The sequence below is a fragment of the Lathamus discolor genome, chromosome W (assembly GCF_037157495.1).
Source record: "Lathamus discolor isolate bLatDis1 chromosome W, bLatDis1.hap1, whole genome shotgun sequence".
Lineage (NCBI taxonomy): Eukaryota > Metazoa > Chordata > Aves > Psittaciformes > Psittacidae > Lathamus > Lathamus discolor.
The window spans coordinates 4,044,787-4,071,217 of record NC_088908.1 but is presented as its reverse complement, the minus strand read 5'-3'; the positions used below and the strand labels follow the sequence as shown (position 1 = coordinate 4,071,217).

The 26,431-nt window shown below is 46.3% G+C and overlaps 1 protein-coding gene across 1 annotated transcript in view; it reads left to right on the top strand.

The window, feature by feature from the left end:
- The window catches only part of LOC136004433 (ran-binding protein 10-like), an 88,513-nt gene extending 67,912 nt beyond the window's left edge, over positions 1-20,601 (top strand). The window contains exons 10-16 of the mRNA XM_065660924.1: positions 1-149; positions 5,092-5,281; positions 6,297-6,421; positions 7,299-7,444; positions 9,420-9,531; positions 16,138-16,886; positions 18,912-20,601. Coding sequence (XP_065516996.1) covers positions 1-149; positions 5,092-5,281; positions 6,297-6,421; positions 7,299-7,444; positions 9,420-9,531; positions 16,138-16,274 — 859 coding nt within the window. The 3' untranslated portion in view covers positions 16,275-16,886; positions 18,912-20,601. The remainder of the gene's footprint in view (positions 150-5,091; positions 5,282-6,296; positions 6,422-7,298; positions 7,445-9,419; positions 9,532-16,137; positions 16,887-18,911) is intronic.
- The last annotated feature ends 5,830 nt before the right edge of the window (positions 20,602-26,431 follow it).

Below are 26,431 nucleotides of genomic sequence, written 5' to 3'. Positions count from 1 at the left end.
GTGTCGGCAGTTTGTGGAGATGGTGATCGGGACAGATAGTGAAGTCCGTTGTTTCAGTGCCCGCAGCCCCAGATTCCAGGACAGTTACCCCAGATCCCCCAGCTTAAGTCCTAGACATGGATCAAGCAACTCACACATTCATAGTACTGGTAAGTGTGTTTTCTGTGTCTTGTACTGAGAAGAGCAAATGTCAAAGGTGCACATGGTTGTGTGTTACCTTACCTGCTACTTTCTGTGCATTATTCTATGAATTCTCCTTTCCTTTCTGATAACCATCTGAGAAGACATACTGTGATTATGGGTGTGTCTACACTATTGCAGAACTGGTTTTGCATTAGTTATTTTCCACTGACAGTTGTCTGCACAGCAAGTTATTTTCACAGAAAAGAAGCTTTTGAAGGTGGCCTTCTAGTGCAGCCACTAGTGACTCAGTGTTCCACTGACAGAGCTGTACAAAGAGGTCTGGAAAACAAAGCATGCTCCTGGACCTTGGAGTCTGCAAAAGAATTGCTTTCCAGTGAAAACTGAGCAGAAGATGCTCTGTCCTGGCCAACTGAGCAAAAGGTTAGGGGGATGCCTTGCATTAGAGTATCGACTGCTCTCGTGGACTTTGCTCTTGCAAGACATAAGCGGAGACTCAAAATGGTTTGGGTTGGAAAAGAACTTAAGATCATCCAGTTCCAACCCCCTGCCATGGGCAGGGATGCCTCACCCTAGACCATGTTGCCCAAGGTTCTGTCCAATCTGGCCTTGAAGCATTCACCTGGGATGGAGCATTCACCACTACTTCGGGCCACCTGTTCCAGTGCCCCACCACCCTCACAGTAAAGAACTTCTTCCTTATATCTAACCTGAACTTCCCCTGTTAAAGCTTGAACCCATTACCCCTTGTCCTATCACTAGAGTCCCTGATGAAGAGTCCCTCACCACATCCTTGTTAGGACCCTTCAGATATTGGAAGGCTGCTATGAGGTCTCCATGCAGCCTTCTCTTCTCCAGGCTGAACAGCCCCAACTTTCTCAGCTTGTCTTCATATAGGAGGTGCTCTAGCCCCCTTATCATCCTCGTGGCCCTCCTCTGGACATGCTCCAATAGCTCCATGTCCTTATTTTGATGACACCAGAAGTGCACACAGTGCTTCAAGTGGGATCTCAAGAGAGCAGAGCAGAGGGGCAAGATCACTTCCTTTGACCTGCTGGTCATGCTTCTTTTGCTGCAGCCCAGGACATGGTTGGTTTCTGGCCTGCAAGCACACAGTGAAGCAGATCATGTTCAGTTTCTCATTGACCAGCATCCCCAAGTCCTTCACTGCACTGCTGCTCTGAATCTCTTCTCTGCCCAGCCTGTAGCTGTGCCTGAGATTGCTCGGACTGAGATGTAGGACCTTGCACTTGGCTTGGTTGAACTTCATGAGGTTGGCATAAGTCCACCTCTCAAGTGTGTCAAGGTCCCTGTGGATGGCATCCTTTCCATCTAGTGTATCAACTGAACCACACAGCTTGGTGTTCTTAGCCAACTTGCAGGGGGTGCACTGTCGTGTTGCTGACAAAGATGTTGAACAAGATTGGTCTCAGCACCGATCCCTGAGGGACACCACTCATTGTTGGTCTCCAACTGGACACTGAGCTGTTGACCACAACTCTTTGCATGTGGCCACCCAGCCAATTCTTTATCCACCGAGTGGTGCATCTATCAAACTAATGTCTCTCCAGTTTAGAAACAAGGATGTCGTGCGGGACAGCATCAAACGTTTTGCAGAAGTCCAGGTAGATTACATTAACTGCTCTGCCTCAGTCCAGCAGTTCTGTAGCCCTAACATAGAAGGGTCACCAAATTGGTCAGGCAGGAGTTCCCCTTAGTGAAGCCATGCTGGCTGGCTGTTGTGGTTTAAGCCCAGCTGGTAACTCAGAACCACGCAGCCCCTCGCTCACTCCCCCTCCTCTTCCTCGCCCCACTCCCAGGGGGATGGGGAAGAGAAAGGAAACAATGTAAATCCCATGGGTTGAGATAAGAACAGTCCAGTAACAAAGGTATAATACAAAACCACTACTACTATCACCAATAGTAATGATAAGGGAAATAACAAGGGGAGAGAATACAGTTGCTCACCACCTGTCGACCCATACCCAGCCTGACCTGAGCAGCCATCAGCCCCTTCTGGGTAACTCTCCCAAGATTCTGTACTGGGCATGACGTACTGTGGCATGGAATACCCCTTTGGATAGTTTGGGTCAGGTGTCCTGCCTCTGCTTCCTCCCTGCTTCTTGTGCCTCTCCTCACTGGCAGCGCATGAGACTCAAAGTCCTCGGTCAGGGTGAGCATTACTTAGCAACAACTGAAAACAACATCAGTGTGTTATCAGCATTGTTCTCAGACTGAAGCCAAAGCACAGCACTGCAGCAGCTACTAGGAAGGAGAAAAATACCTGTTACAGCTGAATCCAGGACACTGTCACCAACCACCTCATTGTTTTTCATGTGACTTAGCATGCTTTCCAGGAGAATCTGCTCCAAGATTTTGCTAGGCACAGAGGTGAGACTGACTGGTCTATAGATTCCCAGGTCTTCCGTTTTACCTTCTTGATAATGGGGGCTATATTTCCCTTTTCCCAGTCATCAGGAACTTCACCTGACTGCCATGATTTTTCAAATGTGATGGTCAGTGGCTTAGCAACTTTATTCACCAGCTCCTTCAGGACTCACGGATGGATTTCATCAGGTCCCATGGACTTGTGCACATTCAGGTTCTTAAGATGGTCTCAAACCTGATCCTCTCCTACAGTGGGCCTACGGTCTTCATTCTCACAGTCCCTGCATCTGCCTTCCAAGACTTGGGTGGTGTGGTCAGAGCATTTGCCAGTGAAGACTGAGGCAAAGAAGTTGTTGAGAACCTCAGCGTTCTCCAAATCCAGGGTAGCCATTTCTCCTGATAGCTTCCGGAGAGGGCCCACATTATCATTCATCTGTCTTTCATTTTGCTACATACCTATAGAAGCCCTTCTTGTTATCTTTCACATCCCTTGCCAGATTTAATTCTAGCTGGACCTTAGCTTCCTGGGCAGTTTCCCTGTATTCTTCCCAGGCCGCCTGTCCTTACTTTCACCTTCTATAAGCTTATTTTGTCCATCTAAGCTTCCTCAGCAGCTCTTTATCCATCCATGGAGGTCTCCTGGCCTTCTTGCCCCATTTCCTTCTAGTTGGAACACAACACTACTGAGCTTGTAGCAGGTGAGAGGCCAAAGTCTGATCTCTTGAAGTCCAGGGCAGTGAGCTTGCTGCGTGCTCTTCTCACTGCCCTGAGGATCTCAAACTCTACCATCTCATGATTGCTGCAGCCAAGGCTGCCTTGGAGTGTTACATTCCCTACCAGCCCCTCCCTGTTGGTGAGCATGAGGTCAAGCATGGCACCTCTCCTTGTCAGCTCCTCTATTACTTGCAGGAGGAAGTTGTCTTCCACACAATTGAGGAACCTCCTTGATTGCTTGTGCTGGACTGTACTGTCCCTCCAACAGATATCAGGGTGGTTGAAGTTCTCCATGAGGACAAAAGCCTGGGAGCATGAGACTGCTCCTATCTGTCTATAGATTGCTTCGTCCACTGAGTTCTCTTGATCAGGTGGCCCGTAACAGGCTCACAGCCATCTATGTGTATTTTGTTTCAGTATTCCCACTGTTGTGGACAAGCAAACACTGAAATGAAAGGAAGACAAGTACTTGAATTGACAAGTACTGGGGAGGGATTCTTCATTAGGGACTGTAGTGATTGGACACGGGGCAACGGGTTAAAACTTAAGCAGGGGAAGTTTAGATTGGATATAAGGAGGAAGTTCTTTACTGTAAGGGTGGTGAGGCACTGGAATGGGTTGCCCAGGGAAGTTGTTGAATGCTCCATCCCTGGTGGTGTTCAAGGCCAGGTTGGACAGAGCCTTGGGTGCTATAGTTTAGTGTGAGGTGTCCCTGCCCATGGCAGGCGGGTTGGAACTGGATGATCTTAAGGTCCTTTCCAACCCTAACTATTCTATGATTCTATGAATGCCTCCAAGCTGTCACTCACCTTCCTAAGCCAATATCTTTTTTTCCTGTGTTGTGTTATGCGGAGCCCTGGGTATGTTTCTCCGACTAGATAGTCAGAATCATCCCATCAGTCTATAAAAGCTCTTGGTAATACCTTTTTTCAGCTAGGAGATGCCTACACCTGTAGCACGAGGCAGCATTCATATGTATGTCTCTATCCATGGGACATCACCTTCACAGTTCTCTCTGTCAGGCCTTGTGCTTTGAAAATAGTGATCATTTCATCACTGCATATTTAAAATGTTAAGCAGAACTGTTGTGCACAGTCTGCTGCATCTTTGTCATTGAAATGCACAAAATTGCTCCTTGTTTGAATCTCTGTTGTCATCATAAAACCAGAAATTCCCTAGCTATAAATATAACTGTGTGATCAGCTGATGAATTTGGATATATCACTATTTCTAGAAAAACAGCCATGCCCAGGTCCCATCATCTAGCCAAGATCCTGTGGTCAATAGTAGTTGCCTAGGGAAGAATATATGAAAGCAGAAAAACCATACTGAGGTTTTCCCAAAATATTATTTGAGCCTCTAATCATTTGCAGTGGTCTGGGTGTTAAATAGCCCTTGTAAGTTTAGCCAGTCCTTTCTGAATCCATATAAAATTTGCAGTAATGACCAAGGGTTTGCGTCCTGCATCAGTGAGTTCCACAGCTTGTTAGGGACCTTTTTGGGGGAGCAGTTGAGAGTTGGTAAACTTCTTTACAAACCATCTATGCTTCATATTTCAACAATAATTTCTATACTTGTGTGAGCTGTTTCTGATCATCTTTTATTTACAGCCTGGTTTTAGAACTTCCTTAAGCTTGGATGTTGCTGCTGAGCAGTGGGGTTCCTTCCATATTCATTTGCGTTTTCTCTAAGCCCCATTGAATTTAAGAACAATAAGCCATAATTGAAGCTCTGCATCCTTATTTTGCTTTCTTCCTTTGGGGCTTGCTCTCTTGCTAAACTGTTGGCTTCACAATCGAATTATATTGTCAGTCTGGTCTCATTTTTCCCTTTCCTCTTGACTTTCAGGAGCAGATAGTCTAACCTGTAGAAATGGAGTCATGTCCACGAAAAGCAAACAGAGTCACAATAAATACCCAACACTGAGTTCATCATCTTCATCTTCCTCCTCCCCCTCATCTGTGAACTACTCCAAGTCTAATTCTACAGATTCTACTAAATCTCAGCAGCACAGTAGTATGAGTAATCAAGAAACCAGGTATTTTTTTTCCTTTGTAGATGCCTGAGGAGGCTGAGATGGTGGGAGAGGGCTCAGTTTGCTTTCTGAGGAGCCAGACATCTGTCCTGCTCTTCTGAACAGCAGAATAACTCCTCATTATCTACAAGATCACTACTATTCCCAGCAGAAACAAGCCTGTTCCGGTTCCCCTGCTCTGGCTTGGGCTTGGGGGCTCATAGAATCACAGAGTGGTTTGGGTTGGAAGGGACCTTAAAGCTCATCCAGTTCCAGCCTCCTGCCCCAGGCAGGGACACCTTCCACTAGAGCAGGTTGCTTCAAACCCTGTCCAACCTGGCCTTGAACACTGCCAGAGATGGGGCAGCCATAGCTTCTCTGGGCAGCCTTTGCCAGTGCCTCACCACCCTCACAGGGAAGAACTTCTGCCTAAGATCTCATCTCAGTCTCCCCTCTGGCAGGTTAAAGCCATTCCCCCTTGTCCCTGTCCCTACAGGTCCTTGTCCAAAGCCCCTCTCCAGGTTTCTTGTAGCCCCTTTAGGCACTGGGAGCTGCTCTAAGGTTTCCCTGGAGCCTTCTCTAGGCTGAACCAGCCCAGCCCTCTCAGCCTGTCTCCAGAGCAGAGCTGATCCAACTCTCGTAGCATCTCTGTGGCCTCCTCTGGTCTCGCTCCAACAGCTCCACGTCCCTCTTGTGGTGCTGCCCCAGAGCTGGATGCAGGACTGCAGGGAGGGGTCTCCCCAGAGCACAGTAGAAGAGAAGAATACCCTCCCTCAACCTGCTGCTTACGCTGTAGAGATGCAGTCCAGGGCATGGGTGGTTTCTGGGCTCAGGTGTTCACTGGTGGGTCATGGAGAGGTTCTCATTGACCAACACCCCTAAGTCCTTCTCAGGGCTGCTCCATTCAGTCTCTGTCCAGCCTGTAATTTGTGTTTGGGATTGCCCCGACCCAAGTGCAGGAACTTGCCCTTGGCCTTGTTGAACTTCATGAGGTTTGCATGGACCCACTTCCGACCTATCTTTCTTCCTTTCACCTCAGTGACAGTGAGATGGAAATGGAGGCTGAGCATTATTCAAACAGAGACCCAGAACGTTCATCCACCAGGATAATGAATGGAACCTACAAACATGAAGAGATCCTGCAGGCAGATGAATCCAGCATGGGTAAGGCCTCAGAGGCAGGAGGGGTAAAGGGAAATAGAAAGAGTTGGTATTGAGAGTTAAATTGTAATTGGATTGTAGAGGAAAAAAAAACACATACCTAGCCCAGTGAATGAAGTTCTCGAGATGCCTGTTTCATGGGGAAGAGGAATCTGTCATGGAACTAAACTAGCTCTGGCTTTTCATAGTCTCAGCAGTGCTGGTGATGTGGAGCAGGGAAAGCAATAGGAGTCAAAGGGTTATTCAGCACTGGTTGTGAAACCAGCTCAAAGCAGTCCTGGCACTTTTGCCAGCTGAGGAACTGAACAGAGCTGTGCAAAGCTGGCTGATGCCCAGTCACAAAGTGTCCTCAGCAAAGTGCAGTCAGCTACAACTGTTGTGTTTGTGGATGCTTTAGCCAGGAGAGAAAGGATTAATCGGCTACACTGCCTCTGAAACTGGGGATTCCTCCAGTTAGAATGGGTCTTGTGGGCAACCAGTTCTGGGAAGTTGGTGGTGTTAGCATCTCTGAAAGTTTTTGGAGTCTGGGATTGGTTAGACGAGGAGTTTCCATGTTGTGTGCACTATATTACACATATGAAGGGGAAACACAGTTGGAGTTGCAAGCTCCCATGGTTTTATCAGAGGACTCAAAATGTAGCTAATCCTCAGGCATTAAGCAAATTGAGCTCAAGTTTTCCCTCTACCTAAAAGGTGCTATGAAAAAACATTACTGGCTCTTGCAGTGCAGGGATCACAAAAAGCTTCCAGTGGGATAAACTTAGAGTGGAGAGCAGCTACCTGCTCCAGAAGGGGATGGAGTTTATGGGTGGCATGTCACAGAGAGGGCAGTGGTGGGGAATGAAAGATGGTTGTTACTTCTCCACTGCCTTTCTTCTAGAAGACAGCTGCGCCCAGAGGCAACTCTGTGGAGGGAACCATGCTGCCACGGAGCGAATGATCCAGTTTGGACGTGAGCTGCAGATACTGAGTGAGCAGCTTTGCAGTGAATATGGAAAGAACACAGTGCACAAAGAGATGCTTCAGGTAAGCCTGGGCCTTGTGCTGCATGAGCTGGCGGAGGTCATTGCTAGGCCACTTTCCATCATCTTTGGTAAGTCGTGGGAAACGGGCGAGGTGCCTGAGGATTGGCGGATGGCAAAGGTCACACCAATCTATAAGAAGGGCAAGAAGGAGGACCCGGGTAATTATAGACCGGTCAGCCTTACCTCCATCCCTGGAAAGATGATGGAACAACTTATTCTTGACTCCATCACTAGGCATATCAAGGATGAGGGGGTCATTAAGAACAGCCAACATGGTTTTATGAGGGGGAAGTCATGTATGACCAACCTTATAGCCTTCTATGAGGAAGTGACTAGGTGGAGGGATGATGGTAGAGCGGTAGATGTAGTTTTTCTTGATTTCAGTAAGGCATTTGATACTGTCTCCCACAGCATCCTCATAGATAAGCTAAGGAAGTGTGGGCTTGACGATCAAGTAGTGAGGTGGATCGAGAACTGGTTGAAAGGAAGAAGGCAGAGAGTTGTGGTCAATGGCGCAGAATCTAGCTGGAGGTCTGTGACTAGTGGAGTTCCTCAGGGGTCGGTGCTGGGACCGGTGCTGTTTAATATTTTCATCAATGACCTGGATGAGGGAACTGAGTGCACCCTCAGCAAGTTTGCTGATGACACAAAACTGGGAGGAGTGGCTGACACACCAGAGGACTGTGCTGCCATTCAGCGAGACCTGGACAGGCTGGAGAGTTGGGCGGGGAGAAACTTGATGAAATTTAACAAGGGCAAGTGTAGAGTCTTGCATCTGGGGAAGAACAACCCCATGTACCAGTACAGGTTGGGGGTTGACCTGCTGGAAAGTAGCGAAGGGGAAAGGGACCTGGGGGTCCTGGTGGATAGGAGGATGACCATGAGCCAGCAATGTGCTCTTGTGGCCAAGAAGGCAAATGGCATCTTAGGGTGCATTAGAAAGGGAGTGGTTAGTAGGTCAAGAGAGGTTCTCCTCCCCCTCTACTCAGCCTTGGTGAGGCCGCATCTGGAATATTGCGTCCAGTTCTGGGCCCCTCTGTTCAAGAAGGACAGGGAATTGCTTGAAGGAGTCCAGCGCAGAGCCACAAAGATGATTAAGGGAGTGGAACATCTCCCTTATGAGGAGAGGCTGAGGGAGCTGGGTCTCTTTAGCTTGGAGAAGAGGAGACTGAGGGGTGACCTCATCAATGTTTACAAATATGTAAAGGGTAGGTGTCAGGATGATGGAGCTAGGCTTTTTTCAGTGATATCCAGTGATAGGACAAGGGGCAATGGGTGTAAACTGGAACATAGGAGGTTCCACGTTAACATCAGGAAGAACTTCTTTACTGTAAGAGTGACAGAGCACTGGAACAGGTTGCCCAGGGGGGTTGTGGAGTCTCCTACACTGGAGATATTCAAGGCCCGCCTGGACAAGTTCCTGTGTGATGTACTGTAGGTTACCCTGCTCTTGCAGGGGGGTTGGACTAGATGATCTTTTTAGGTCCCTTCCAACCCTTGGGATTCTGTGATTCTGTGATTCTGCATCACAGTAGTTCTGTGGGCCAGCACTGGGGTTGTAGGTTCTTTTGCAGAGCTCTGGGTAGCCCCCATTTCTGCTCCTGGTGAGGAAGAGGGGGCCTGCATGGGGATCAGAGGTGAAGGCTTGGTGAGCACAGAGCATCTAGACCCAATTCTCAGCACAGGAGAGAAGAAACATAGTTCCTGCCTGCCTTCCTGGAGCAACTGCATGCTCTTTTCTACAGGTGACTACCTGTCTCACCATGCTGGCTCCCCTGCCAGGTGGAGGGGGCACCCTTTTTAATCCACTGTCTTGATAGCTCAGTGTGATCCCTTGCTGCCAAGAAGGGCCTTTTCAGGAGGTTGGCACCTGTTACCTTGTCAGTGGCAGGAGGTGCCCCAGCTGATGGACCTGGTTTTCCTGTGTCTTTGCAGCCATGCATGACCTTACTGTGCTATTCTGTTCTCTCACACAGGATGCATTTAGCTTGTTAGCTTACTCAGACCCTTGGAACTGCCCCGTTGGTCAACAGTTGGACCCAGTCCAGAGGGAACCTGTGTGTGCTGCTCTTATTAGTGCTATATTGGGTAAGGCCTGGTTCCTATGTGAGTGCTACCCACTGGACATACCTCTCAAGGGCTGTCCTGTGTCAGGCAAGCCTGTGAGTGTCAGGAAAAGCTCAGAAATATTTGTGGTTAGCTTTTGCCTCTTCCTGTTGCTGGGGACTGATAGGGCAGTGATGCAGGAAGGGAGGTGGGAGGGAAGCCTGCAGAGAAGGGATCCTTCTGAATGTAATCTAATTTTGACTCCCTTCCTTGGGTCTTTCTCAATGCTGCTTCCAAGGATGTTCCTTAGGAAAACCTCCCTTGCTTACTGAAGAAGCCAAGATCTCTGATTCATTTCCTGCTCCTCTTGCTTCTTGCTCTGAACCCACCTGAATCGTTTTGCTGGCATTACCAGAGCTCTTCCATGCTGTTTGGGTTGGCAGAGTCTTGTCCTGCCATCATCCTACTTTCTGGCAGGGAATGCAGTTGCTCTGTTGCAATAAATTGTAAGTGAAGCAGGTTTCCACAGTGCTGGCTGTAAAGCAGAGGGGAGCCGTAGTTCCACTTACCTTTGAGCTTATGCTGAACATGCAGAGTTAAATGCAGACAGGGATTGTCTTCCTTTCAAGCATTGCCTCTGTGTGTTCCCATCATGTGCATATAGTTTGGGAAGGAGAGTCCCTTCCCCTGATAGTCAGCATGGACTGAGTCCAGCTGGGTAGCTCAATTGTTGTTTGTCCATCACTTCAGAAGCATGGTCAAGTTGCTGAGGGGTGTCACCAGGGAGGTATGAAAGATGGTGTCTGGACATGCTTCGTCTCACACAGATGGCAAGATACCTTGTCAAGGTCAGCTAAGGATTCCCTCTTGCATACATAGCAAACATTATGTTGGAAAGAAGCAGTGCCCAGTGAGTGAGTTTGTCTAGTGCTTGGACAGCTGTGTAGACTTTCATAAGTGGGAGAGATGGAGACATTGCCTCTCATTTGGTCCCAATTTCTCCTGTCTTTTCTTATTCTTCCATGCTATAATATCTCATGGTTTGAGGGTTTTCTGGCAAACACTGAGGCAGCAGGAGCTCAACTGCCCTTTTCTTGCTCTGGCCACCACAGTAGCGATTTCTCAAAGGCCCTGGTGAGCTGTGGCTCCACGTGGGATGTGTTCATGGGTGGTAGGGTGTGCAGAGGAGCAGCGGTGCAGAGCCACTGGTGCTCAGGCTTCCAGAGCCAGTGCCTTAGAATCATAGAATAGTTAGGGTTGGAAAGGAACTTAAGATCATCTAGTTCCAACCCCCCCTGCCATGGGCAGGGACACCTCACACTAAACCATGTCACCCAAGTCTCCATCCACCCTGGCATTAAGCACTGCCAGGGGTAGAGCATTCACAACTTCCTTGAGCAACCCATTCCAGTGCCTCACCGCCCTCACAGTAAAGAACTTCTTCCTTATAACCAATCTAAACTTCCCCTGTTTAAGTTTGGACCCGTTACCCCTTGTCCTACCACTACAGTCCCTAATAAAGAGTCCCTCCCCAGCATCCTTGTAGGCCCCTTCAGATACTGGAAGGCTGCTAGGAGGTCTCCATGCAGCCTTTACTTCTCCAGGCTGAACAGCCCCAACTTTCTCAGCCTGTCTTCATATGGGAGGTGCTCCACCCCCCGATCATCCTCGTGGCCCTCCTCTAGACTTGTTCCAACAGTTCCATGTCCTTTTTATGTTGAGGACACCAGAATTGTACACAATACTCCAGGTGAGGTCTCACGAGAGCAGAGTAGAGGGGCAGGATCACCTCCTTCAACCTGCTGGTCACACTTTCGATGCAGCCCAGGATATGGCTGGTGTCTGGGTTGCAAGCACACACTGAAGCTAGCTCATGTTCAGTTTCTCATCATCCGCAGGGCTGCTCTGTATCTCTTTCCTAATTGCTGATGGCACACTCAATCCCAGTGTCCATGGTGCCGACAAAGACGTTGAACAAGACCGGTCCCAACACCGACCCCTTTGGGACACCACTTGTTACTTGTTTCCAACTGGACACTGAGCCATTGACCACAAGTATTTGCGTGTGGCCATCCAGCCAATTCTTTATACACCGTGTGGTGCATCCATCAAATTGACACCTCTCCAGTTTAGAGAAAAGGATGTCATGCGGGACAGTATCAAACGCTTTGCACAAGTCCAGGTAGATGATCTCTACTGCTTTGTCCCTATCCGTCATTTCTGTAGCCCCTTTTATAGAAGGCCACCAAATTGGTTAGGCAGGATTTCCCCTTATTGAAGCCATGCTGGCTGTCACCAACCACCTGGTTGCTTTTCATGTGCCTTGGCATGCTTTCCAGGAGAATCTGCTCCAAGATTTTGCCAGGCAGAGGTGAGACTGACTGGTCTATAGATCCCCGGGTATTCCGTTATCCCCCTCTTGAAAATGGGGGTTATATTTTCCTTTTTCCAGTCACCGGGAACTTCACCTGACTGCCACGATTTTTCAAATATGATGGTCAGTGGCTTAGCAACTTTATTCACCAGCTCCTTCAGGACCCGCGGATGGATTTCATCAGGTCCCATGGACTTGTGCACATTCAGATTTTGAAGATGGTCTCGAACCAGATCCTCTCCTACAGTGGGCCTACGGTCTTCATTCTCACAGTCCCTGCATCTGCCTTCCAAGACTTGGGTGGTGTGGTCAGAGCATTTGCCAGTGAAGACTGAGGCAAAGAAGTTGTTGAGAACCTCAGCTTTCTCCAAATCCAGGGTAGCCATTTCTCCTGATAGCTTCCGGAGAGGGCCCACGTTGTCCCTCGTCTTTCATTTTGCTACATACCTATAGAAGCCCTTCTTGTTATCTTTCACATCCCTTGCCAGATTTAATTCTAGCTGGACCTTAGCTTCCTGGGCAGTTTCCCTGTATTCTTCCCAGGCCGCCTGTCCTTGCTTCCATCTTTTATGTGCCTCATTTTTCCCTCTAAGCTTCCTCAGCAGCTCCTTATTCATCCATGGAGGTCTCCTAGCCTTCTTGCCCCATTTCCTTCTAGTTGGAATGCAACGCTACGGAGCTTGTAGCAGGTGATCCTTGAATATCAACCAGCAGCCTTGGGCCTCCCTGCCCTCTAGGGCTTTATCCCATGGAACCTTTCTCTGCAGGTTCCTGAAGAGGCCAAAGTCTGATCTCTTGAAGTCCAGGGCAGTGAGCTTGCTGCGTGCTCTTCTCACTGCCCTGAGGATTTCGAACTCTACCATCGCATGATTGCTGCAGCTAAGGCTGCCTTGGAGCGTTACATTCCCTACCAGCCCCTTCCTGTTGGTGAGCACGAGGTCAAGCATGGCACCTCTCCTTGTCAGCTCCTCTATTACTTGCAGGAGGAAGTTGTCTTCCACACAATTGAGGAACCTCCTTGATTGCTTGTGCTGGACTGTACTGTCCCTCCAACAGATATCAGGGTGGTTGAAGTCCCCCATGAGGACAAGAGCCTGTGAGTGTGAGGCTGCTCCTATCTATCTATAGATAGCTTCATCCACGGCCTCTTCCTTATCGTGTGGCCTATAACAAGATCCCCACAGTAATGTCCCCCATCGCTGTTTTGCCTTTGACCCTGACCCGCAAACTCTGTTGACTGCTCACCTGTCCCCAGACAGAGTTCCATACTCTCCAGTCTATCACTGATATAAATAGCAACTCCACCTTCCCGTCTGCCTGGTCTGTCTTTCTCGAAGAGCTTATAACCTTCCATTCCATCTCCAGTCATAGGAGCCATCCCACCCTGTTTCTGTTATGCCAGTGTCATCATATCCCTGTAGTTGTGCACACATCCCTGATTCCTCCTGCTTATTCCCCATACGATGAGCATTTTTATAGAGGCATCTGAGCTGAGCTCCGAATGAAGCCGGCTCATCGACTGAAGCGGCTGAAATAGCTCTGAATCGCTCCAAGCAATTATTGCAGGTGCTGGCAACTGACTGGGAGTCTTGGGATGGATAGATTCCTCCCTCACCCAACACATCTCTTTTAAAGATGTGTTGACCAGCTAGGCAAGCCTCCTACCAAAACTGCTCTTCCCCTTCTTTGTCAGACTAGCTCCAGCAGCTTCCAGTAGACCTGGCCTCCCAGACTGAGTCTCATGTCCTAAATAACCAAACCCTTGATTATGGCACCACCATTCTAACCATTTATTAATCTGCCAAATCTGCCTGGCTTTTTTAAGGTCCTCCCGTTTAACCTGGAATATTGATGAAAAAACTATCTGAGCTCCAGAGCCCCTGACCACCTCTCCCAGGGCTCTGTAGTCCCTTCTTAATGTTCTCCAGGCTACTGCTGTCTATATTGCTAGCACCCACATGGACAACTAGAAGTGGGTAATAGTCAGCGGAACTTACTAGACCAGGCAGCCTCTCTGCAACATCCCTGATCCGAGCCCTTGGTAAGCAACACAGCTCCCTCGAGACTGGGTCAGGCCAACAGATGGGTGCCTCTGTGCCTTTCGAAGTAGAGTCACCTGCTACAAAGACCTCCTGCTTTATCCTGGCAGCACCAGGAGTGATCCTCTTTCCTGGTGCATCAGCAGGTTGTTCATGTGGCGAGGTGTGTTTTTCCTCATTAGCCCTCTTCAGAACCGCGAAGCGGTTCTGGGTGGGGATGTCAGATTTAGGAGGAAGCCCGTTGCTTTTACTTCTCCTTTTTTGGGTGGGTTTTTTTTTTTTGTTTGTTTTCTTTTGTTTGTTTGTTTTTCTTTTTTGTTTGTTTATGTGAAATGCCAACTCCTCTAAACGATATAACAAGGTTTTATTGAGGGACAAAGTCAATAAAGCAAAAGCAACAGCGCTGGGCGCATGACCGTAGCCAGAGGCGCAAGTGATTAGTATTTGTTACAGGTTTATATACTTTCACTATTGAATGCAATAGTGAAAGTATATAAACCTCACATACATATTCATAATTCCCGCGTATAGGCGGGGAATATTTTAACTAGCTCCAGGAACTTATTATCATAAGTCTCTTCCTCTTAGCGTCTGCGCACTGCTCTCCAGTTATTGTGGGCAGGGGTCTTGAGGATGAAGTAAGCAGTCTTCCTCTTGTGAGTAGGGGTCTTCAAGATGAAGTAAGCAGTCTTCCTCACAGTGTACTTTTCACCTTTGGCACAGTTGGACCCCCCAGTAATCACACAACTAGCTGAAACCAGCCGTATCTGTAATTCTTCTGATAACTAGCAAAGATTTAAAACAGTGTGACCTTCCTGCAAAATCTATTGCAGGATGGGCAGACAAGGAATATCCCAAGCTAGCAGATGTTTGGGAGGCTCTGTCTCTAAACTAACTGATAAGTAGAAGGATGGTGTGAAATAACTCATTCATGTTTAGTGTGGCCACTAAATCCTGTTATCTCACCACAGACTTATAACACAAACATTGTTCTTTAAAGCTAAAGGTATTTTGGAAGGCTAGTGTGAAACAATTAACTCATGCTTAGTGGGGCCACTAAATTCCACAGACTTAGAACATAAACTGTGTTCTCTTTCTACAACCAAAGTTAAGCTAAAAAGTACTTTAATTCTATGTTTTCCAGGCACTAGCTTTTCTTATATCAAGTCCTCCCCCTTTTTCTTTTACCTTTACAAATTCTTTTGCTATGTGACTCCGTTTTGCTCAAGAGTTCTGGCCCTTTTTAACTTGTTGTCTAATCTTGTGTCTTTAGCGAGCTTTGTTTCTGTTATTGTAAACTCATACAGTTATATCCGTATAACCTCACCTATGATTTGCGAAAGCCAATACATTTATGTGTTTGTCACATTTGTTTTGTTTGGGGTTTTTTTTTTTGTTTTTTTTTTTTTGGGGTTTTTTTGGGGTTTTTGGTGTTTTTTTTATTACTAGTTCCCAGCTTCCTGGGTTAATGCCCTCCTTCTTTTCTGTATAAGCTGTGATGGATGCTTGTGGCCCCTGCACAGTTTGGGCCTGGAGCAAGCAGTCCAGCTCCCTGTCAGCTTCCCTGACATCTTTGAGCCTACTGAGTCTCCCACAGCTCAGCCACCTGCTGCAGGAGGCCCTCCACCAGGGCGCACTGAGTGCAGCCCTGTCTATTTTGTACCCTTGCCTCAGGCGACAAGTGGAGGCACCTACTACGCTCCGAGGTCTGCACTGCAGCTTCCCTTCTCATCAGCTCTGTTTGGGTGCCTATGCCTGGCCACCACCAGGACAGCCAGAGCAGAGCTCCCAGACCGGGCCCTGGTCCTGAGGCGAGTGCTCACCATCCCACTTGCTGCCTGCACAGACTGCCGTGCTATGCTCTGTTCGCCTTTCTCCTGGTCACTCAGGCAGGTTTTTACCCACTCGGGGTTGGTGCTGTTCCTCCTGTTGCTGCCCCTTGTGAGTCAGCTGCTCGTGTCGGCTGAGGTGCCAGCTCCTGGGCAAGTCCTGTCGAGGACTTGAGGCTCCCTTAGTGGCTCTCGTCACTCAGAATTGAGGCTCCTGGACGCTCTGTTTCCCCTTGCTCTGGTGTTGAAGGCATCTTCTCTGGAGCTACTCGCCTCGGCCTTCTGCCAGGGGTGCTGGGCTTGGTGCTTGGGTGGGACTGAGCAGGACTGAGTGCAGGCAGCTAGCACTCAGCTGGACACGTCTTCTAAACATTTATTTTTTTTTTTCTGTTTTTTGCCCCCACAGAATCTCAGAACCTGCCAAAGCAGCCCCCACTGATGCTTACCCTGGGCCAGGCCTCAGAGTGTTTGCGGCTTATGGCTCGCGTGGGCTTGGGCTCGGGCTCCTGCTCCTTTGCCAGAGTGGATGACTATTTGCACTAGCCACCAGAACAAGATGGAGTTGACATTGTTGAGTGCTGCCCTTCATCTTCTGTTGCTGCCACTCTACACCGCCACCTCGTTCAACAGCCTGACCTCCCTGCCACCCCCACCCCCTCTAGCACATGCACACACAGACACACACACACACACACACACAGCCTGTGAACGGATTGGGTATGTGGCTATTCCCGACCCCAGGAACAACTGGCAGATCTTACCTGTCTGTCTGCCATTGCTGTGGCTGCAGCAGCACTCAGTATTTCGCTGGTTATTCTAATGTAGTACCTTACAATGTAGGGATGTCTCTTTGATTTGAGTTGTTTCTCATGGATCTGGAGAGTTTTGCTGAGCTGGTTTCTGCTGATTTACTGAGGAACCTCATCAAGTTGCTGACAGCTTGTTCTTCCCTTCTCCCTCCATCATGCACATGCAGCATCATTTTCTGTGTTAGTTATCTGAACTCTTCTTGCAGTAGCAGCTCAGAGGGAATTTATTTGAATCCTGTTTATTATAAAGGTCTCTTCCACCTCCACAAAGTCATTGATGTGTTTATTGCTCACAGACTCAGTCCCAGCCATACATATCATGCAGCCCTTCAGGAGATCTGATGAGGTAGGTCCTGTCATGCACTAACTATGAGAAGTGAAGGAGCTTGGTCCTTCATGGTACATGCCTCTCTCAAGAGCACAAGCCTCTCAAATCCTTGTCTTTGTGAGTGGGAAGAGTAGAAGACTTGATATTGCCTATGTTAGCAGCTGAACTACAGCATCATCTCTCAGTCCTATGAAATGGGTAAATCTAGCTCTCACAGCAGCTAGAGGGACAGGACTGGACTGATGAATATGAAGTCATCTACTGTTGTGTTGGTTGAAGCAGGTCGTTGGCCTCCAGGAACCATCTGTGGGTGCTGCCAGTTGGGCTGTCAGTTTTGGTGTTAAATCACAACCCCCCCTTTTTCATCATATAGGGGGGCTCTGTCACTAGGACTCAGTAATAATAGTAATACCCCCCAGGTAACACTGATCTAAATAAGCACTTTTAAATTTTGCAAGTGTCTTGGGAACACTAAGCTGACCTGTGCTCACCCTTGCAAGTGGCACCAGCTGTGGATTAGGTCAGTACCAGCTTTGTAAGATATGAGCCATTCAGAAGGAAGCAGCAACATTTCTTTAAGGAGTGCTAAGAAAATTATTTTAGTTTCAGGCCCAAAGCAAGGATCTATGTGTGAGTAACCTCCAAGTAAGATGGACTAATGTGTCCATCTGCAGTATGTATCAAGCCCAGGGACTCGAGTGCTACTAAGCTGGCATTCAAACCATCTGCCTGTGTTTCTGAGCCTGTACTTTTAAGTGGTGAGGCTGTGTAGCAGAACCACGTGCTTTGCATCCACTGATGTACCCTTTAGGCTTGGTCTGGCTGCACAGGAGGACGTGTAATTCTGCACCAAATGAATTTTAGGTCAGTGGCCCTGAGGAGGGCCCAGGAGAGCTCAGAACCAACATGTATTTTACTGCTGTTTATGATTTTGTTTTGGAAAGGTCAATGAAAGATGAAGAGATTGTGTTGAAGTTTGCCCTTAAAATGAGGGTTAGCTGGTGCCAGGGCTTCATGCAGCCAGAGAGCTTGTGTGCTGCTGAAGAAAGGAAGGTGCTGTGTGACCTCTGGCTTTCACCCTGAGAACAGCGCTGATAACACCAATGATTTTAGTTGCTGTTAAGTAATGTTTACTCTGACCAAGGACTTTCTGAGTGCTCTGCCAGGGAGGAGGGGAAGCCGGGAGGAAGCAGAGACAGGACACCTGACCCAAACTAGACAAAGAGGTATTCCATCCCACAGTACATCATGTCCAGTGTGTAAACTGGGGGCAGTTACCCAGAAGGGCTAGATCACTTCTCGGGTTGGGCTGGGTATCGGTCAGTGCGTGGTGAGCAGTTGTATTCTCTTCCCTTGTTATTTCCCTTATCATTATTATTATTGGTGGTGGTAGCAGTAGTTGTTTTGTGTTATACCTTAGTTACTGGACTGTTCTTATCTCAACCCATGGAAGTTACATTATTTCGATTCTCTTCCCCATCCCTCCAGGAGCATGGGGAGGAAGGGGGGGGAGTGAGCGAGCAGCTGCGTGGTTCTGAGTTGCAGGCTGGGCTTAAACCACAACAGGGTGATATAATAACGATAATTGGACATTTTAGTTTTAATTCTAGCTGGTTGTAATAGGAAACATGCACAGAAGGCTGTCCCATTCCTGGGACCCTAATGGCTGTTCCATTCTTGGAGCAGATTGAGCCCTACTTAAAGAAGGAGCTGCAGGCTCTTGATTGGACTAAAGAGAGCTCCCAGGAACTGAAATTACAGGTCTGATACAAGGTTCTCTTGACTTGAAATCTTGAAATGAAGTGCTGAGATTACTTAAATTTGCTATCCAAAGAAAAAAGGAGATCAGAAAAGTAGGCACCTATAGGTAGTATTGAATAAGTGGGCTTGCAGCTCAGACTAGAGAACTTGCACAGAAATCAGTTTATTTATATATTGGGTTGCTACTTGAAGGTCTAAGAAGAAAACATTGATTTTACTATTTTTTTTAATTGGGATCCTCCCATGTTTCTGAATATTGAGGACTCATTTCTCTAATTACAGATATCACCTTGCTAATGAGACCTGCATGACATCCATCTACTTTTACCGAAGGGTATTGGATGGGGTTATCAGTAAGTAATTTCCAGGCCTTCTCCTCTCAGCTTTTCCAGCACAGACAACAGCTCACCTGCCTGCCCAAGGAAGCAGAGATCTAATCTAACAGCTCTTGGCCACGAAAACAAGAAGGTCCTGCTTCCCAGTCCTGATGGTGCCCTCCCACTGCTTAGACTGCACCAGCTCTGGCACTTGCTGGATACCTGTATGAGCTGAGTCAATTCACCCAGCAGGAAAACCAGACCAAGAGCTGCAAAGTTTCCTGTTGGTTTAGTGAGTTGACTTGCTCAAAAAGGTGTCTGAGCTGTGGAAGAGACAAAAGCAAGTGTCTGAAAGCAGAAAGCATACAAAAGAAAAAGGAAAGAAATTTACTGATTTATAGAACTGAGCTCCTAAATTCTTATCTTTATTCTTAAATTATGTCTGACCGTGCTTCACAAAAACAACTTCTTTAAAATCTGTGAGAGGTGGCCATTGTGAGGGCTCCTAACATCAGAATTTCACGTTCTGCTTATAGTTACTCACTACAGTGCTCAGAGTCTTAAGGTGCAGCTTTGGATCTGATAAATGGGCCAGTTGGCTTAAAGAGCTGTCTTGTCACTCCACCTAACATGCACACTCTATAGCATTTCAGCTCCCTTTGAAACTGAAACTAAACCTGCTTTACACCACAACATCAAATTTCTCAGCCACCTATTATCTTTGTGGTCCGATTTAGCTGTTGTGGAATAATTACTGAACATGATTTAGAAATTAAACTTATATTTGAAAACGTAGCATTGTTCACACATAACAGAAGGGTATAAAATTAAACAGACTTTCAGGGTAAGGAACGACTGCACCTGGTATGCAAGGAATTTACTCCACAGCGAGGTTCCCGTGGCAACATTGCTTGACAGAGGATGGGGCGGAGTAGGGATTCCATGGCCAAGCTCTTTCATAACACAAGCAGAGATGGGAACTAGGCGGTACTAAAACTGATAAGGACTGTTAAGCTGAACACTTGCTACCCTGAGCCAACAGTCTGTCATCTTTTGACAAAATGTTGTCCTTTGTGCGAACTTTGCTTCATTATAATACAAAAAAACACACCTCTGTCTCCAATGCTACCCACTTCCAAGGTGAGACCACCCCTCCTCAAGCATGCTCTTTAAATTCTTTTGGTATATACCTTTAAAAGCAAAGAAAGAGAATTTTACACCAATAATAATAAAGGTATGTATGACTACAGTCACTCAAGCTCCACCTTGAAGGTGAAAGATAGTATAAAAATGGCCCAAGGAAGGGGGAATATCAGGGAAGGCATCATTGTGGACAAGTCAAGGAAGATTCCATCAGCAGATTACCCTTGACTCCTGGGACCGGTTGATGGGCTGGACCTTTCTTCCCCCCCATAGGGATGCCTTTGGGTGAGACTTGCACTGTATCAAGTGCTTCCCTGGGAAAATTAGGAATCTCTATATAGAGTCACTTTCTACTTTTATATTTTAAAGCCAGGCTGTATTATACATAACTTTGTCACGCATTTGTATAATTCACAACCCTATTTGCACGTGCTTTTGCAGACAGTGTATTTATCAACGGCAATCCATAAGAACCTGTATCTGTTGCTTCAATAAACTGCACTGTTTAAGTAGCTAATCGTAATAGTTTTCTCATTGAATGTGACCAAATCCTTCAGCGTGGCTGTGTTAGTTCATGAGCATGATTAGGCTGAAGGTGCAGTGCGCTATTAGTGCATCCGGAATTGTGATCATTCAAAATATTGAACATGACTGGACTGATAGTGGTAAATTGGGCATCACTCAGAATCTAAGCCCAGCTGCACCCAGCCTCTCTAATATCTGAGGACAAGCTGGAATGCAAGGGGGGTTAATTCCTGCCAAATTGTTTTGTCTTACTATGTTTTTAATGCCCTAGGCATATATCCTGTGTACTAGCTTAGCCTAGATGACATTTAAGGTATTCACCACTGCACCCACTACTGGGGCAGGTTCTTACATCTGCTAGCATTACACAAAACAACAACAACAACAACCACAAAAACAATCAAACAAAACAAAACACACCTCCCAAACCAACAAAATATATTATTAAATGCTGTCCTAAAACCATACTGTTTACACTGTATATTTAGCTGCATCCTTTTGGCAGCATGATGTTTGAGGTAGCCAGCACATGCATAGCTGACCACACAGGCCAGAGAAGGCAGCTGCCTCTGATGGGCACAGGGATGTACAGCATGTACTGGCTGCTTCCAACCACCATTTCCCTTCTGCCACAACTGGACACATAGCTGTAGCTCCCTTGGGTGTTAAGATTATGCTGAGCCAGCACTGAGGCTTTATGGCATTTTTTCTGGTATAAATCCACATGAATATGAAGGTGCTAAAGAGAATTTGGAAAATATTATTGTGGAAGAGAGCACCATCAAATCTCTACAGCTGTTAACTTGATCTGAGATAAAGGTTGTGTCATTAGGAGCCCCTCTATGACAAAGCTGAGTGACAGGGTAGATCTTCATGGTGATGTTATCCACATCTGAATCCATTTCTGGATTAAAATAATAGTTTGTGTTATAAATTGAGACCACAACGGATCATAATCCAATTAAAATTTTATTAATTATAGCAAGTAGAATATGAGCAAAGACAGCGCTGGACAACAGGGGAGTCTGCGCTCTGCCAACTGCCGTGCTGAGCAGTTCGAACATCCCCTTTTTATACATCTTTACTTCCGTGTTCATGAAGTAGTGGAGGTACTCTGCGCATGCTTCAGCTGTTGCTAGGGGGTCGACTTCTGCCTCCTGGTGGTCGTTGAGGCTGAAGTAAGAAGTCTTCCTCTTTTATCCCATAGTTGACCCCTCTACTCCTATGTCCTTATATGGAGTTGTTCGTCTTATTTCTGCCAGTTCCTGGAACGTCTTGCAGTTATCTTATGTTTGCATAAGCGGTCTCTGGTTTAGTTGGTGTAAGTGATTGCGGTTATCTTATCTTGTGTAAGCTGTGTCTGGTGGCTGTTTGCCTAACCTTTACATTGGGCTTAACATAAATCTTAATAAACAATACCCTAGACTATAGTTTCTCACAATCCCCCCTTTTTCTTTTATCCTATTATTGTTTATTAGACGCTGCTTTCATTCTCGGTACTGCAAGCAAACCTTTTTCCACAATCCCAACATTTACCATAACACTCACAGAATCACAGAATCACAGAATCCCAAGGGTTGGAAGGGACCTAAAAAGATCACAAGGTAATACCTCACAATTACAATAGGCATAACTTTCACGTGGCATAACGCATTCACAATAATCTTCATCCTCATTAATAGATACACTCTAATATTTTGCCCCAGATCTCCTAGTTAAAATAAGCAGTTTAGCTATGTCAAACCATTCTCTAATAAAGTGTAAAATATAGCGTAATATACAAGGCCCAAATATAAGTCCCAAAATTAACATAATAAGCGGTCCTGCTAAAGCAGACAACAAAGTGGTTAGCCAAGGTGAAATATTAAACCAGTTTTCATACCATGACCTGCCCGCCTCACGATCTTTCTTACGTTGATCTAACCTTTTCCGGAGTTCTACATAAAGGTTGTACAGGGAATTCAGGTTGTCCCGCCCCAGTGAAAGTGGTTATCACTTTGGATGTTTCCCAGGATATTAATTCCCACTTTAATGGTTCATGCGGGTTTCCATTTGCTTGGGTTATTATCAATAACAAAACTAACGGTATACCAGGAAAAAGGGTGTCTGTCAATTTTGCCAATTTAAGTATATTTTTACCAGTCCTGGGGAAGTTCGGCCATTGCTGTTTTTGCATCCCATTGTTCTGGTTCTTTTCTCCACAGTTTATTCCTCCTCTGCCTCACCCGTCGACTCGGTTGCTTCGAGCCACGGGGTGTACCATCTTCTCGGCAGCAAGGGAATTCTTCAGGAGAACAGCTGTTTCGGGCTTTCTGCCTGTTTACATAGGCTTCCCACTTTGCAGCCTTAACTAATGGGGCAAAGCAAGATACAGTTAGTACTTCCCTTCTACACTTTATAATCAAAATTTCGGCTATAAAGGGGACTGGTTAATTGGAGTGGTAACAATAATATTGAGGGTTTATTCCTTTGGCAAAAATCTCCCACCACTCATGGGATTCCCAAATAATTTCTTGTTTTAGACTCTAATTGTTTTAATTTCCACTCAGTGAGAGTTCTTTGGATTTTCCAACACTGTGTGCAAACTCCTATTGGAGGGCATCCACATTCACAGCGTGTCCACCATTTATCCTGACATACCTTACACCTAAAACAAGCAAATGGATAACAATTGCAATTCAAATTATTACACCTAATTCGTATATCTAGAGTACATACATTATTTACATCAGCATATCTTCTATATTCACTATTGTGTGGTTGCATAAGTTTAGCAATTTCCTTCAACACACTTTGTACGCTTCTATATATAATAGAAAAGAAGAGAAATAATTATAGCAAATATAAACAGCAATACACACTTTATACCAAAAGATAATGCGGCAAAATAATTAAATAAAGTCTCTATCATTACGTTATCTTTTCAGGGTTATCTTGGTGTCACCTGGAGTACTGATTACTTTCCAGTGGGGTCTCGTCACTGGGCCTTTATTTCGACTGGCTCCAATATTTTCTGGCCGTTAAACAAATAACGTCCCAAATATTTCACTTTTTCCTCCACAAATTGTAACTTTTCTTGTGATACCCGTAGGCCCTTTTGTGCAAGAAAGTTTAGAAGTCGAATGCTTTCTTTTCTTACATCCTCCTTATTATTCCCTGCTATGAGCAGATCATCTACATACTGTAACAGCACGTTCCCCGTTTGTACCTGGTATTCTTTTAAGAGCTCTTCCAGGTATGTTTGTAGCCCATACCCCTGGGAATACCTGATCCAGTATATCTTCAATCTGACTTCTCCCTCGACATGATTAGTGATCAAAATTAAGCTTTTAACATCTCTATATACTGTTGGTCCTTTACTTTTAAAGTGATCTCGCCTCCTTTGAAAGTAATGGTTGCTCCCAAGTGTTCTAACAAATCTCTCCCCAAAAGAGCTTTTGCGGAGTTAGGCATATACAAGAACTTATGGATGCCCCATTGTTTTCCCAATTGATATTTTAGTAGTTTACAAAAATAAGCCTTTTCACCTTGGCCAGTCGCCCCTTTTATCATCATATAATCATCCCCAAAAGCATTAAAGCTTTGTTTAAAACTGAATACGTTGCACCCGTATCAACCAAAAATTCCATTTCCTCTTTTTTTTTTTTTTTTTTTTTTTTTTTTCTTTTGTCCCCTAGCTCCATTATAACCAGTGGATCTGCTAGGGAAGATTCCCCTGGTCCCGGTCAGCCTAGTTCCAATTCAGTCACCCGAGCCACCCCATGGCACTCCCACTAGGGTAGTCTCACTCCCAGCGTCCTAACTCCTCATAGCACTCACACCGATCCGGTTCCACAGAAGAGGAGGTCACTCCCCCACTTCTGTCCGACATTCGTCCTCCACCAGTTTCAAAGCAACCAGCGCAGCCGTGGCTGTAGCACGACCCAGCTTTTTCTTTTCTACCTGTTTCCAATTCCTATACACTCTCCATGCTTCCTCCTTCACTCCCATCCACATTTATTCATCAACCCTTCAATCCCGTCTGTCAACATGTCTGTCTGCCTGCCGCAGCACCCATCCCATGCTCAAACACAGGAACTGCGGGAGCTTCCCTCCTTTCCCCTTTGGTTTTCCCTTTTTTTTTTATTTTTTTTTTTTTTTTTTTCCACAGGTACTCACCCTGCTCTGCAGGGGTTACAGATGCCTGCCTCTGCAACAGCACTTCTGGTTTAACCCCTTCTTAACCCTGAATGTGAATGTGCTGCTTGTTGCCAGTGACAGCAATTTCCTCCTCCTTATCAATACCTGATAGGACAGAGGCAGAGGGTGCTCCTCTCGGAGGTACCTGTGATACATAATTTTCTTGATGACTGTCCCAATATCACAGGCTGAACAACATCTCTCCAGCTTAGCTTTCTGTTTTTCCCTGTCCTTTTCCAAAACCAAAATTAGGGATCTGGCAGAGCTATATTAATTTCACATTCTGTTTGCCACTCCAGGTGCTTTCTTAAAGTGAAACATATCTGCATATATTACTTCATCCCATTTTCTTGGCCACCTCAAAACCAACATAAATTGTAAAAAATGCATTAGAATTCAGAGTTCCATTTTTAGGCCATTTTTCATGATTTTCCAAATTTTATAAAGGCCACCATTGGTTACAATATTTTACCAATGTTTTCTTGTTTACCGAGCCCCCAGAAGAACTTCCCAGTTCTTTCCAATGTGCCAAAATGTAACCCAATGGGCTTTTCTTCAGAATTCCCTTGTTTTGACCGGCTCCCATTTCAAACGATCTCTTACAAATCTCTATAGCTTCTCTTTCCCAGTGCTCTGCAAATGCACTTAAAATATGAGAGCACCTACACACAAGTTTTATGATATTCTCAGGGGATTCAGTAAGATAGTATCTCTGGGTTCTGCAGATCAACTCCCCTGTCATTAGAACATAGTTTCAGTTTCAGCAAAATTTACACTGCCCTAGTATCCACAGCAGGTTCCACTGTTCAAAACTTATTATGCACTCATATGTCAGGTTACGAAGTTTTTCCTAATATCCCCCGTTGATTGTCCCAAAAAGAGAGACATTAATTGTTGTATTCCCATTTTATTTTCTCCTTTGTAACCGCATCTTCTCAAATTTTCTTTGTTACCTTTTATAAACCCTTTCTCAGTTTTCCTTTCTAACTTCCTGGAAGTCCTCCAGGATTTTGTGGCTTTTCTCCACAAACCCACCAGCATTTCATAAGACACCCCGAGCAGTATCTGCCCCACTACCCTGAGTGGCTATAAAAGTGGGATACACACTAAAAGCACTGCCACAATATCCACGTGAAATGCCACCCGTCACATACAGTTACACTCCCACAAGGCACATAGGGAATTCCCTTGCCCTTGTATTTCGTAAAGCTATCCACTGCGGGAGGGGTAGCCAGACCTTCCCTTTCTGAGCTGCTTGATGTTTATACACAGACAAGACACAGGACAGAAAAACATAAACACTTCGTCCGTCTCCGGCCACTCCCCTCGCGGAGACACGGAACCGCGGATTAGGACTCCACACTCGCTTCGTAGCTACGCTACGTCTCAGTCACACAGAAACACATGGGATCCCACACACTCACACTATGGTTCCGCTTACCCTTCTGCTTCCTACACGGTCATTAGCAGGTCCGCCCTGGCTCCCAAAACTTGGGATGCAGCGAAAACCCGGGCTCGCCCGATCCGCCTCCAGGATCGCTTGCAGCCGCGCTATCGGTCGACGAGCCCCCAGCTTTTTCTTTTGTTTAGTTTTTATCTCATTCAGCGGGTAAAGTCTAGCTCCCGGTCTTTCTAGCC